Source organism: Priapulus caudatus, unplaced genomic scaffold (assembly GCF_000485595.1).
Source record: "Priapulus caudatus unplaced genomic scaffold, Priapulus_caudatus-5.0.1 Scaffold708, whole genome shotgun sequence".
In the NCBI taxonomy this organism is placed as follows: Eukaryota; Metazoa; Priapulida; class Priapulimorpha; order Priapulimorphida; family Priapulidae; genus Priapulus; species Priapulus caudatus.
The window spans coordinates 50,673-65,672 of record NW_014577769.1 but is presented as its reverse complement, the minus strand read 5'-3'; the positions used below and the strand labels follow the sequence as shown (position 1 = coordinate 65,672).

General features: G+C 39.3%; 2 protein-coding genes across 2 annotated transcripts in view; one reads left to right on the top strand and one right to left on the bottom strand.

Annotated features, from left to right (window-relative positions):
- The first annotated feature begins 2,750 nt into the window (after window positions 1–2,750).
- LOC106812973 (uncharacterized urease accessory protein ureG-like) lies at window positions 2,751–5,665 on the top strand. The gene is made up of 6 exons (XM_014817007.1): window positions 2,751–2,869; window positions 3,067–3,209; window positions 3,420–3,544; window positions 3,971–4,067; window positions 4,508–4,655; window positions 5,561–5,665. The coding sequence occupies exons 1-6, from the start codon at window positions 2,824–2,826 to the stop codon at window positions 5,596–5,598; spliced, it is 597 nt and encodes a 198-aa protein (XP_014672493.1). The 5' UTR covers window positions 2,751–2,823; the 3' UTR covers window positions 5,599–5,665.
- A 2,134-nt stretch (window positions 5,666–7,799) lies between these two features.
- Window positions 7,800–15,000, bottom strand: part of LOC106812966 (ribosome biogenesis regulatory protein homolog) — a 13,543-nt gene continuing 6,342 nt past the window's right edge. Inside the window, exons 4-12 of the mRNA XM_014816993.1 lie at window positions 12,567–12,605; window positions 12,286–12,387; window positions 12,082–12,160; window positions 11,570–11,677; window positions 11,105–11,259; window positions 10,758–10,856; window positions 8,982–9,014; window positions 8,574–8,706; window positions 7,800–7,864 (exon numbers count right to left, since the gene is read on the bottom strand). Of these exons, the coding sequence (XP_014672479.1) occupies window positions 7,800–7,864; window positions 8,574–8,706; window positions 8,982–9,014; window positions 10,758–10,856; window positions 11,105–11,259; window positions 11,570–11,677; window positions 12,082–12,160; window positions 12,286–12,387; window positions 12,567–12,605 (813 nt within the window). The remainder of the gene's footprint in view (window positions 7,865–8,573; window positions 8,707–8,981; window positions 9,015–10,757; window positions 10,857–11,104; window positions 11,260–11,569; window positions 11,678–12,081; window positions 12,161–12,285; window positions 12,388–12,566; window positions 12,606–15,000) is intronic.

Below are 15,000 nucleotides of genomic sequence, written 5' to 3'. Positions count from 1 at the left end.
TAACCCAACAAGAGAGGCGTTACAACTTACATACACAAATGCGGTTCAAGGATAGATCATAGAGAACATGGGTCCCAATAAAACCAATGTCATTTACATCAATATAATTATAATATATCAATTATAATACTAGGTTAGGGTAAGGGTTAGGGTTAGGTTTAGGCACATTGGTTTTATTGGAGCCCATGTTCTCTATTCCTTGGGCCAGGAACCCTAGTACTACTAGCTCCAAGAACGTGTATTGCTAGGGTTAGAATACGTAACGAAGGTGTATTGACGTTAGTCACACAGCCTGGTCGGGTTACCCTAGTACTAGTACTAATAGTAGTAGTCAGGTTAGTAGTATTGCTGAGGCGGAGAGGGTCTATGTCCCCCGGGTTACTGCCGGAACGTACCCTGGGTACGGTCCGGTATACCGGAACGTACCCTGGCACTATCTATATAATCTAATATGCTGGACAGTACCTCGCCTACTATACTAACGAGTCTAGGGAGTCGCCTACGCCTACTCCCTAACCCTAACCCTAACCCAGCCCTAATCCTAACCCTAACCATATCAAATAGTTACCAGGGTACGTTCCAGTATACCGTACCGTACCCAGGTTACGTTCCGGCAGTAACCTGGGGGACATAGACCCTGTGAGCATTGCTGAGAGGGTCTATGTCCCCGGGGTACTGCCGGAACGTACCCTGGGTACGGTCCGGTATACTGAAACGTACCCTGGTATATCTAATATGCCGGACCGTATCTCGCCTACTCCACTAACGAGTCTAGGGAGTCGTCTACGCCTACTCCCTAACCCAAACCCTAACCCTAACCCTAACCATATCAAATACGAAATAGTGACCAGGGTACGTTCCGGTATACCGGACCGTACTCAGGGTACGTTCCGGCAGTACCCTGGGAGACATTGACCCTATGAGCAGTACTATTGTTGTGTTACATTATTGTATCTAGTAATTGCATGTCCACTCTCCAGTCTTCTATTTGTTCTCCATCCTTATATTTATTATAGCTATCAGTGTCAAATTTATAAATGATCGAAGTCCTCATATTCTTATTACATCTATTACTATTAGTATTACTATTAGTATTAAGGCCAAGACACACGGCAGCGAAAACGACCGACCGTAACGACAAACGACTTTTCAGAAAATTAGAAACTATTGTTTCCTATGAGCCATTGCACACTGACGCGACGACCGGCGACAACCTCAACGACAAAAATATTTAGAAACGTTTCTATTTCCCAGCGACTTTCGCCGGCGACACTTTACTGAGTGGAGTTGTGCAAGATTCCAAGTTTGGGCACAACATAGCCACGTAGATATATGCTGTTCATAATCATGCAATACACTTGCCTCCAAGAAACAATCTCGCTAGTGTTAGTTTCACTGTTAGAAGACCGAGTAGAAGACCTGCATATTGACGTTAGTCACACTGAAGGGGTCGTTGTCTTATCAGGTATTACAGATATGTACCCGAGGTACATATATGTATACACAAAGTGTACCAGACTTGTACTACAGAAGGTACCTCATATAAAAATATAAACATAATACTAAACAACCTAAAACTACCTCGGGTACATATCTGTAGTACCTGATACGACAACGACCCCATCTGCGTTAGTCACACTTACTCACACAGCCTGTTCGGTTAGCAATACACTATGACTGAGTTAGCCGACCAGGCTGTGCGACCGATTGTCTTTCTTTATCTTCTAACCTAAGCGGCAGCACACTTCACCATTTTCGTTGCTCGTACAGGAAATTTTCGTGGTCGCCACAAAAATGGCCAAGTGTGCTGGGGCCGGCAACGACCACTCACCACGAAATTTAGTGGTGACACGAGTTGCCGAGAATCAAACGAGGTTTGATTTCTCACCACGAAAAATTGCTCGTGGTGGCAACTTGTGGTGAAGTGTGGCTGTGACGCGGCAACGGCCACAAAAATTTGCCGACCACGAAAATTGCCTGTACGAGCAACGAAAATGGTGAAGTGTGCTGCTAGCTTTAGCAAGACCGTTTCTTGGGGCTATGTATGAGTATGATTAATATTTGATTATGAATGTTAAATAGTTCGTCTGTATGTCATTATCATCATTTATGCCATTTGAATTATACAACAATTGAAATGGAACAATCGAAACAATGGGAAAACGTATATATATATATAGGCAAGCCTAAGCGCAATGCACTATGGGATGGAGGGTACCGTACCACGAAGTCCAGCAAAAAATTCCTTCATCCTATATGTATGGTGCTCGATTTGCTCTCCCGGGCCTTCGGCCCACTCGGAGCTCCGCTATAATGAGCTAGATAGATCTCTGTATGTGATATACGTAAATATAAGTATTGAGTATCAAGTATAGCTCCTTGATGCGTATTACTTCACTTTGCTAACCATTATTGTAACATATACTTTAGTAATTAGTATCATCATCGCATGATCATGCAATGATGCATGATTATGATATAATGTCGATGCAGTATATATTAATTATAATACACGTTACACATTTACACAACCACACATTTACACATTTACACATTTACACACACCACAATTACACATGCTTAGCACTCTGGCCCCTCGACGTGCCCAGGACCCATATATGTCAGTTATCATTGCTCGTTATCCGCTGGTGGTCAGTCGTTGAAGAGATTGAATAGGAAAATATGCCATAAATTAAATATACAATGGTGCCATCTACCGTCATTTCCCAACATATTATCTTTACACCCAGAATGGTTGTCCTGGATGCAAATGGAACAGAAAGGATACATCTACAGAATCCAAAGACCAGAGGATTATAGGACATGAAGAACATGGCAAATACTGGTGATTCAGTACGCTTTACCATGGGTAAGAATTAATTATATGTTGTGTCTACACATAATACAAAACATTATATCTGAACCTTTGTGCGTGTTTTAATGAGTTACAAATTAATTTTGTGTTATCTAGTTTTGCTATATTATCAATGGTCCAATTCCTAGTAATTGGTGTGGCAAGTTGTAACACGTAAAATGTAAAGGTGGCAAATTTTTTATTGTGTCTAGCTGGATCAGTCCATGATAGTAGTCAACAAGCTAGCCACAGCCACTCACACTCCAATGAGCATGGCCACACACATGAAGTGATGGATTCTGCTGGCAAATTCACCCACAGAGAGCGTCCTCTCTGTCGTACTGACTGGGAAAAGGTAAATATATACTACAGACACCTGGACACCCTTCCAGCAATAGGATAGATACGTTATACTTGACCCATCAGCCACAAGGCAATATAAAATTGATTTACCTAGTCAGGATATACTGTGGACACATTTTGATGTGTCGACTAGCTTTCAATATTCCTCTTGATTCTGTACGTATGTTGAGTCCACAGGAAATGCATGTTTTTCTCTTTACAGAGAGCTTTCACTGTTGGTATAGGTGGACCGGTTGGATCAGGAAAGACTGCTCTTTTGCTTGCTCTGTGCAAGCATCTTCGTGATGAGCACTCTCTGTGTGTCATTACCAATGACATATTTACTCGGTATGTAACCTGTGTTGTAGCCTGTGGAGTTGACTCTGCCTAGTCATGCATAGTATAGCTAAAAGGGTTCGGTTCAAAAATCAAGTCTAACTGGAGTACTTTAGGTTAGGGTTAGGGTTCAGTTTCATTAGTACGCTTCCACCCTGGGACAGATAAATCTTTTCAGCATGATCATACAAGGGAAGGTGATAGTTTGTAATTTTTTCCATAATCAATAATCAAGGTTGCAGTGTGCTTTCAAGCCTACGTCCAATCGATTATTTCGGGATTGGATTTTATTTTTTGGTAGGAAGGGTTTACATGTACGAATTTATGTGAAATTTAGATTACTTTCCTGGTTTAATGTTCACTCTGACTCGCGATATCCACGTGCTTATTATTATTGTTTGTATTTGCATCAGTGTTGAGGATACGTGTATGTTGCAGTGAGGACTGGGAGTTCCTGGTGCGAAACGAAGCTCTAGCGGAGGAGAGGATGAGAGCCGTGGAGACGGGAGGATGCCCGCATGCTGCTATCCGTGAGGTGTGATGTTACATTGGTGTTCTGTAGCTTAAGTGTCATCGCACAAATTCTCGAGGCACCATGCGATGTAATTGAGCACCTTAGCTAATTCAACTCTTGTATCATTTAAAGCCCTCACTCGCTTGCTCGCCCACTCATTGTCTCAATCACTCACTCACCCACCCACCAACTAACTCGCTCACTAATTTACTCACTCACTCCGTCACTCACTCACCCACCCACCCACCAACTGACTCACTCACTCAGTCACTCGCTCACTCACTCACTTATTCACTCGGTCACTCGCTCACTCACTCACTTATTCACTCACTCGCACATACAACGCACTCGGTCACTTGCTCACTCACTCACTTGCTCACTGGCACTATACTTGTAAACTTCCACTCAGTTATATGTGAGTGACGACGATAGTTAGCAATGTAATCTGATTTACGTTGAAGGATTTTTCGCTTAACATGGCGATTGCGAAAGAGCTGAGCAAGAAGTTTATGCCAGAAGTGCTGTTTATCGAATCGGGCGGAGACAACCTTGCTGCCAACTACAGCAGAGAGCTAGCAGATTACATCATCTATGTCATTGACGTCGCAGGTATGAGCAAGGCTGCAGCAGATTGCAATCGGTGCAATGTCAATTTGGTGGATCGCAATTCAGGGGATTCTAGTTGTTCAGGGTGCAATCTAGCAGATGTCAATTTGGTGGGTCGCAATTCAGGGGATTCTAGTTGTTCAGGTTGCAATCTAGCAGATGTTAATTCGATGGGTCGCAATTCAGGGGATTCTAGTTGTTCAGGTTGCAATCTAGCAGATGTCAATTCGGTGGATCGCAATTCAGGGGATTCTAGTTGTTCAGGTTGCAATCTAGCAGATGTCAACTTGTGGATCCAACTTCGGGCGATTCTAGTTTGTTCAGGTTGCAATCGGCAGATTCATTTGGTGGATCGCAATTCAGGGATCTTTAGTTGTCAGGAGTGCGCAATCTAGCAGATGTCAATTTAGGTGGAGTCGCAATTCAGGGCATTGCTAGTTGTTCAGGTGCAATCTAGCAAATGGTCAATTTGGTTGGGATCGCAAATTCAGGGGATCTCTATTGTTGTTCAGGCGTTGCAATCTAGCAAGATGGTCAATTTGGTGGATCGCAATTTCAGCGGGATATCTAGTGTCAGCATCTAGAGTCATTTGTGGATGCATTAGGCCATTTCAGTTCATCTACCGCAGATGTTAATTCGAGTGGGTCGCCCAATGTCAGGGGATTGAGTTGTTCAGGTTGCAATCTAGCAGATGTCAATTCGGTGGATCGCAATTCAGGGCATTGCGATCCAGCATGTTAGGCATTCTCTGTAAAGCTGTTCCTCCTCACGTATATCTCTTGTAGTGCTTGGCTTCTCATCGCTCGATCCATGTTTGTGTGTCTGTGTCACTCCCGTGCGCACTCCAATGTAAAATGGCCTTTTCCTTGCACTATCGTTATGTGACACTGATGTTTGTCTCACTAGCGAGGCGACAAGATTCCGCGCAAAGAGGTCCAGGCATAACACCAAAGTGACGCTGCTCGTTATCAATAAAAACTGACTTGCAGAAGCTGTAGGTGCAGACTTGAAGGTAGGCTTGTATGTGTGTTGCATGACATACGTGTGTGTGCACATGGGTGCGTGTGTGCATGCGTACGTGCGTGCATGCGTGCTTACATGGGTGTGTGTGTGCATGCATACGTGCGTGCGTGCATGTATGGATGCGTACGTGCATACCGTGCGTGCTTACATGGGTGTGGTGTGTGCATGCATACGTGGCGTGTGTGCATGTATGGATGCGTACGTGCATACGTGCGTGCTATACTGGGTGTGTGTGTGCATGCATCCGTGCGTGCGTGCATGTATGGATGCGTACGTGCATACGTGCATGCTTACATGGGTGCGTGTGTGCATGCATGCGTGTGGCGTGCGTACACAAGCATGCCGCTCTCTGATATGGGGGTAGAAATACGGACATTAATCAGTTCAAATCTGCTACGATACAGAACGCACAGCAGCCTTTTCTTACATTAAATTTACTGCTTCCATAAGGGAATTCTCCCATCTGCCTATCCAGTGATGTATTGTTTTTCATCCTAGGTCATGGAGAGGTGCAGAGACAATGCGGCGGGCGGTCCTACAATATTCGCAACAAGCAAAACACCTCATTGGACTCCCTGAGGTGCGAGGCACATACTAACAGCAGAGGCAGAGCTCATGAGAAATAGCTATGAAGTTGGCATGTAAAGCTATAGAGAAACGCGATTCAGTGTGTTGAAACTTGTGGGGGGGGTGGGTAGGTAGAGAGGGGTGGGATGTAAAGGTGGGGTGGGGGTAGTTGAGTGAAATCAATAGGGTGTATAGTGCCAAACTTGAATACACGATGACTAATTGTTATAGCAGGGTGGTATATGTAAGAGTTTTATAGAGCTTGAGAAGAATTCTGGAGTAGGGGATCGATATCAGAAACTATATTTTCAATATGACAAGAATAACAATAATCGATCAAATCATGTTTTGATGAATAGTAACAATTGAAAATGCTACATTTATTTTTTACAAAACTTATGATAATGTTAACTTTGTATTGTTGAACATTACTGACTATTCTGTATATAACTGACAATTAGCATTTAGGTGATTTGTACCCACATTATATACTGTTATGCTTTTTTGATACCCAGTGATTTTAACAGATAATCAATATTTCACATATTAAAATATCCATTGCTAGGTTAACTCTACTGTCTTGACTTTGTTATCTATGCAATTGCTGGAACAGGTACACTCCGCTGATTGTCAGCTGAAAATTCAATCAAATTCAATAAATTAACCCAAGTTGTTTATCTTTGATGTCTATACAAAATAAGATAAATATCTGATGGCGGTAATATATCGGATATCTCATTTCTATCCATAGAGCATCACGGGGATACTCAGATTATTTTCTGTGACGCTAACAATGATAACCACAAAAACCTCGTTCAATCCTACGTGGTAGTCTGAGAAGCTGCACCCCGTTAGCTTTGCTCCCTGGCTCCTGTTTACACGTCTAGCATTTCACCAAAAATCGCAATCTAAATTTCCTGTAATGCTTGGTACAGATTATTCGCTTCTTAACGTCCACGACATGTTAAGTGAGAGCAACCTACTTCAAACGCAGTCTTCGATGAGTGGAATCATTTTTACCGGATAACTGCACAGCATAGATGAAAATTTGTCTGGAAATAGAGATCCACATTGTGTTTTTATTAAAGAAACACCATACACACCACACACTGCCATAGCGAGCCTATGTACAAACATATAGGCTGTAGCACTAGGTTTGTCAAAAATAGTACTCTGACACAACAATACTACAAGAAATACTAATGCAACCCCATTCTCATAGTTTGAGATATAAATAGTATCCATTGAGCTATCACTTCAGCACTAATTTCAATCAAAAAGATTGCTGCATATCCCGAGAAGTACATTGATGTAATTTATTTAGCTATTATTGTAAGAAATTGGCTAGAATGAGAAATACATTACATCTACAAACATATCCCGGATGACACCTTGTACGTAGATCCTCAGAATTTAATGGTAAATGAAATGCACACCGAATGCCTTGTCAACGTTAGTAGACCACAGCTTAGTAGTGTGCCACAGCTTAGTAAATGAAATGCACACCGAATGCCTTGTCAACGTTAGTAGACCACAGCTTAGTAGTAGACCACAGCTTAGTAGACCACAGTTAGTAGCACAGCACAAGTTAGAGACCAAGCTGTCACTGGGCCCATGAGATCTGGAAGATTGAGCATCTATATATTATCAAGAGCTAATAATACCCAGAGTGTACAATGGAAAACGGCAAAATAGTGCTATTTCACGGCCAATATTATCTACTTTGCCTGGACTCTAGATTTTATGTATTGCATTAAGCAGAATCATTGCGCTCTAAAACAAAGACCAACCGCTTGTCCAGTTGTCAATACGATACTCTGGCTGAGATTATTGCTCGTAAACTTCCCCCACACAGGCCTCACGGCGCCATCGCACCACAATATTCACATACCTTCTCGCCTTTTGCGGGTCTGGCTATCGTTTTCCGTCGCGCCGCTTGGAGCGCTGATAATTGATGTCACATGCCCAAATTTGGTACTCTTACTACACCATATAGTAACTGAGCTGCGTTGTAGAAACTTAATGCCATAAAATTATTCTAGACTCTCAGGCAAAGTAGAGTAATCATGTCGTGAAATAGCACTATTTTTCCGTTTTTCCGTTGTACACTCTAGGTATTATTAGCTCTTGATATTATATAAATATATATCAGTAATCTGCTCACCAATCATCATATATGGTTTACAGGCAAAACTACCAGATTGAGCAGAAACATTCGAGTGGCCTAATATTTATGCACTTCATATTCATTCAATGCAATTTTCAAAAGTAGCATTTAAGAATTTCCCACATGACCATCATCTGTAACAGTTATCACCACAAATCACTACTTCTTTCGCCTTCCTGGCCTTTCCGTTTTACTGGAGCATTGCTTCCCTTCTGTGGCTGCTGCGATCTCTCTTCCTTTAGCTTTCTTTCTCCGCAGCAGTCTTCTTCTTTTTGCCTCCCACAATCTTCCTTGCCCTGTATCATTCGATAGCAAAATCACATTTAACATTATCAACAAATGAGCAGCTGCTGGTTAATAGCAGTAGCATTTATAGCTGACATGGCTAGAATTATGTTAGCAGATTCTGAGTAATGCTATAGAATCTTGAAAGTTTTACAAGAAGCAGATAATGCAGCAAAATCACAACAACGGGTAGACTCGTGCCATTGTACAGAGATGAACACATGCTTGCAAGCACACAATGTATAGGTGAATGTGTGTGTGATCAATAGGTATTCACAATACTTACGTTTCTTCCTCGAGCACATGCCTTATTGGCAGCCTGGAACACAAGCAATACGCATTGTAATGCTACCAGTTACGAGAAACACCCATATATACAAATATCACCAGGGGGCGGTTTCACGAAGCATGATTAACTTAATTATGATTAAATCACTAATTCATACTTAACCTTCTGTAATTATGATTAGTTAATCCTTACTCTAAAATCTGTTTCACGAAGCGATTTAAGTACATATTTAACTAATCACATAATTAGACCGACTTTAAACATGAATTACACTGTATTCAAAATGGCGGACAACGCCCAAAGTAGGGTGATACTCATTAGAGTGTTCCAACTTTAATGTCATTAATGGTCATGAATAAGATATATATATATATATATATATATATAATATATATATATATATACTATATATATATATATATATATATATATATATATTACATATTGGTCATGGGTCATATATTGGTTTTTGGTTTAATGTCATTTAGGTTAGGGTAGGTTAGGGTTAATGTTGAGGGGTATGATTATCAATCATTAATCATTAATGATATCAAAGTTGGGAACACTCCTAATAGTTTAGCCCAAAGTATCTGCCAAATTCGGTACACTGAAAAGGAATTAATTTGCAATTATAATGACTAAAATTAGCTACAGCTAATCTTAAATAATTTATAATTTCCTTGGGAAAAATTGAAGTAAAATTTCCAATTGTAAATCTGCAGCATACTTAATATACTAGTACTACCTCCTACTACTACGTAGTACTAGCACTAATCATGGATTAGTTGATATTTAATCATGCTCCTGAGTAGAATCAAATATTGTGATAAATTAATCATGATTAAAGTTAATTACGCTTCGTGAAACAGTCACTTCAATTTAAGTACGGGAAGTTAATCGTGATTAGTGATGTAGTGAAGCGATAATTAAGTGATTAGAATATAAACCGCGCGTTATAAAGAAGGTGATTAAGAAGTGATTAAGAATGTAAACCGTGCGTTATCTCAGGGACAGCAATGTAGAAAGCAAAAGCAAGAACCTACTTAAGATGTAGATTAGCAAAAGGCAAACTAGGCTTGTATGTAGGCTTAGCCTCATAAAAGGAATGATTACTCGGCAGTGCGGGTACGCGCAGGAACGTAGGCCCGAGAGAACGGTCGGTGACCGGTACGGTCGAAAAGGCGTGGCTAAACCTTCGCACGTCACATAGTGGGCTAATGAATGTAAACAAGAGAATAAATACAGAGGCTTTTGGACAGAAAGTTAGAAACACCCTGGGTCTCGATAAGCGAGTATAGTTGGTTAGCGCATCGTGCATTGCATGTTTTCTTGTATGTGTTCGTAGTTATGTCTTATCGTATTCGTGCGACAGTGAGTATGCGTCTTAAACTCCTTTTAAGACTAGTACTTGTATTGCGCATGTAAACTCCTTTTTATATATTGCATTACGTGTGTATAACTAATAACGTGTCTCTGTACTACTTTGTAAGAATTAAATAGAGCCATTTGTTTGTACGTTATACTTTTGTGTCTGTCTATTATGTTGTGCTTACCTCAGGGTACCTCATGGTACCCGTACCAAGTAGAACCTGGGTACACTATATATCGACACGAGCCTCACATGGGTACACATATGAGAGAAACTTCTTCATTACATTGATTTAATCATGATTAAGGACTTAATTACGCTTCGTGAAACCGGCCCCTGATACTGTGATATCTAATGTTCTGTAATACATATCCCTATAGACAACATCTATGTGAAATGCTTACCTTTGTTACATCCAACGCAGGCCTGCGGCTGTTCAGTTTGTTAAAAATTTCCATTTGTCTCTTTTTCTCGGTATCCATATTTCCTGTGACAGGATCAAACTGGAAAAGATTTCAAATGAACACTACTTTAGCATGTTGAGCACTCCTGTGACTCAAACATGTATTTCTCATTTTAGTTTCTAGTGCCCCTGTATACGCAGCTGATCAATTTTCATAGTAGCTCCAGTCTGCTTAATTTTTAAATAAAATTATCTTATAAAAAATAACCTTATATTAAATAATCCATATATAATTTCAAAGTTAACGTCTGGCAGAGAAAATCCTGATTTGACGTCACATGGTATTACCTTTCTACGATGTGAAACCTTGATATGTTTTGCCTCCTTGGGAATTTTTTCCGAGAATTTCCCTAGAGAGGGTGTGGAGAATTTAGCAGCCGTCAGGGCCCTGGCCACTTGCGGTTTTGTAGGTGCACTCGTTGGTGTCAGTCCAACTCCTGGGACTACAAGAAGAAAATACAATAAAACTCAAATGTTCTATAGTACATAGTCATAACACAGGCCCAATAAAAATGGAATCAAAATTACTGCATATTATTTATTTAGTAAAGTGAGTATAACCAACTGCTACATGCCACACAGTTTTCGTTAAATTATCTTGTTATTAGTTATTTGCTTATTTGTTGTTGTTGCTATTTGTTATTAGTTTTGTAATGCATTTTCTATACCCTTTGCCCACCAAGAATACTAGTATTGTAAAACGTGTGTAAAATAATGCACTATGAAATGAATGGAGTGGGGTTTATTAATTACCTTTAATTTTTTGAGCCCTAGCGATATTTTTTAATCGCTGCATCTCATTTTTTGCAACCCTTTCTTTTTTTGCTTCCACTCTTTTGCTAAACATGTCCTCATTTGGATCTATAAAAAATAGAATTAAACAATATCAAATTTCAGTTGCATACCTTCTTGTTTTATAAATCATTGCTATATATCAAAATCGAAACAGACACAAAATGATACAAAACAAAATACACTGGCATGCCTAAACCTACTCTGTATGCAAATTTCATCTGAGGCTCAATTGTGAAACAAGTACGATACGAAGAAAAATATATTGATTGCACATACAGATTGTTGACACATTAAAAACCCATGTAATAAAATTCAAAAAACTTTTAAAAACGTTCTCAGTTCAACACTATCACAGATTCCAGTTACACTATCATTGGCAAATATATTAGGGGTTAACCATTGCTTATAAGACTATACGTATCAAAGGCAAGTTAGAAACAGATAAGTAGACCTATACTATGGAGTCTCACCCGCATTGGCCGGGACTTCTATTAACCAGTCTTTCGTGTCGTCCTTTGCCCGATCATAACCCCATCTAGGTTTATATGACTGTCAAACAAACAAAATACAGACAAATTTAATGACTCAGAATTTTATGTCAATGACCACATTATCATAGAATTTTTAAACAAAATCATCAGATACAAGATAAAACACTGATAACGCTAACTTACCTTTGTTTGCTCATCCCATACCATTCTGCCCTTCTTTTTATTCTGTACCCCCTTGGCTCTTGCATATTCTTGCCACTTAGATGCTGGCTTTGGTTTCGGTATCTGGCAATATGAAACCATGCTATATATGTTAACAATTAATAAAAATGAAACCAACTCCATGGGCCAGTGTACAATAATCTAAATCATGATGGATCATTCATTGTGCTATAGGAGCACTACAATATTATAGCTTCATCTCTAACTAGTTCACAATTTATAACACGTAAATGTATTTATACCCGTTTTTCTCTTGGAATCACTGTAGTGGGTGGTGGCAGCTGGAGCAAAATAAAAGTTTGGGAATTAATATATATGAATCCTGATACCACTGACATTTTGGTACATGTATCTGAATGCAAATTGGAATATCATAAATAACTTCTACTGTGTTTATGCCTAGTGAAATGTCTACACTACACAAGTAATAAATTCGATATTGAAAGAAAGAGGTCACTAAGAAAAGAGGCAGGCATGCATTTCAGAAAAATATGAGTGATCGAAATACAAACCATAGCACTGAAGTGGCTTTGTTGTATTGTTGTTTATACATTTAGCATTCTGACTACCTGCAGCCTATTGTCAGCATCATAAGTCTTAAACTTCTAAAGTTAAGTGTAGTATAAAAGTAATAATATTTTAGACTTATGGCAGCCATAACTATTTATGTTACTGACAACTGAAGTCTGACCCTAATTACAACATGTTATCTATATAAATATATATCAGTAATCTCCTCACCAATCATCATCTATGGTTTACAGGCAAACTACCAGATTGAGCAGAAACATTCAAGTGGCCTAAAATTATGCACTTATTCATTCAATGCAATTTTCAAGAGTAGCATTTAAGAATTTCCCACATGACCATATCTGTAACAGTTATCACACAAAATAACTACTTCTTTCCCTTTCCCTTGCCTTTCCGTTTTACTGGAGCATTGCTTCCCTTCTTGGCTGGCGTTCGATCTCTCTTTCCTTTAGCTTTCTTTCCTGCAGCAGTCTTCTTCTTTTTGCCTCCCACAATCTTCCTTGCCCTGTATCATTCGATAGCAAAATCACATTTAACATTATCAACAAATGAAGCTGTGGTTAATAGCAGTAGCATTTATAGCTGACATGGCTAGAATTATGTTAGCAGATTCTGAGTAATGCTATAGAATCTTGAAAGTTTACAAGAAGCAGTAACGCAGCAAAAATCACAACACGGGTAGACTCGTGCCATTGTACAGAGATGAACACATGCTTGCAAGCACACAAAGTATAGGTGAATGTGTGTGACAAAATAGGTATTCACAATACTTACGTTTCTTCCTCGAGCACATGCTTATTGGCAGCCTGGAACACAAGCAAATACGCATTGTAAATGCTACCGGTTACGAGAAACACCCATATATACAAATACACCAGGGGCCGGTTTCACAAAGCATGATTAACTTTAATTATTATTAAATCACTAATCATACTTAATCTCCTGTAATTATGATTAGTTAATCATACTTAAAAATCAGTTTCACGAAGCGATTTAAGTACATATTTAACTAATCACATAATTAGCAGACTTAAACATGAATTACACTGTATTCAAAATGGCGGACAACGCCCAACGTAGGGTGATACTCCATTAGGAGTGTTCCCAACTAATTAATATGTCAAATTAAATGGTATAATAACAATATATATATTATACATATATATATTATATATATATATTATATATCATACTACTATTCACTATACTAGTATATTATATATATAATCAATATATATATATAGTATGGTCATTGGTCATGTCTCCATATTGGTTGTTTGGTTTTAATGTCGATTTAGGTATAGGGTTAGGGTTAAAGGGTTAATGTTAGGCGGTAGTGATTATCAATTCATTAATCATTAATGACTGCAAAGTGGAACAATCCTCCTAATGGTTACCCAAAAGTATCTGCAAATATCGGTTACATGAAAAGCGAATTAATTGTGCAATTATAATGCTTAAATTAGGTAGCAGGCTAATTTAAATAATTTAGATTTCCTTGGGGGAAAAATATGAAGTAAAATTTCGAATTGTAAAGAAATCTGCTTGCAGCAATACTTAATATACTATACTGACCATCCATACTACTATAGTACTAGCAACATAATCAATGAATTAAGTTTGATTTAATCATGGCCTCCTGATAGAATCAAATATTGTGAAAAATTATCATGAGTTAAACTTTAATTACGGATACGCTTCGTGAAACATCACTGACGAGGTCAAATTTAAGTACGGGGACAGTTAATCATGATTAGTGATCGTATGTGAACGCGATAATGTACAGTGATTGAGAATATAAACCGCCGTTAATAAAGAAGGTGATTAAGCAAAGTGATTTAAGAATGTAAAACGTGCGGAGCTCAGGACAGCAATGTAGAAAGCAAAAGCAAGAACTACTTAAGCTATGTAAGATTTTCAGCAAAAGGCAAACTAGGCTTGGTTATGTAGGCTTAGCCTGCATAAAGGATTGATTACTCGGCAGTGGCGGGTACCGCAGGAACGAGGCCCGACAGAGGAACGGTCGGTGACGGTACGAGGTCGAAAAGGCCGTGGCAAACTTCGCACGTCAACATAGTGGGCTAATGAAGTAAACAGAAGCAGAAATAAATACAGAGGCTTTTGGACTAGAAAGTAGAAAGACAT

Bases quoted from the DNA above. Each gene is read 5' to 3' on its own strand.
- LOC106812973 (XM_014817007.1), top strand. From the start codon at position 2,824: ATGAAGAACATGGCAAATACTGGTGATTCAGTACGCTTTACCATGG. The intron at 2,870-3,066 runs GTAAGAATTAAT...TATTGTGTCTAG, and splicing joins TTCAGTACGCTTTACCATGG to CTGGATCAGTCCATGATAGT. The intron at 4,656-5,560 runs GTATGAGCAAGG...TGTCTCACTAGC, and splicing joins CTATGTCATTGACGTCGCAG to GAGGCGACAAGATTCCGCGC.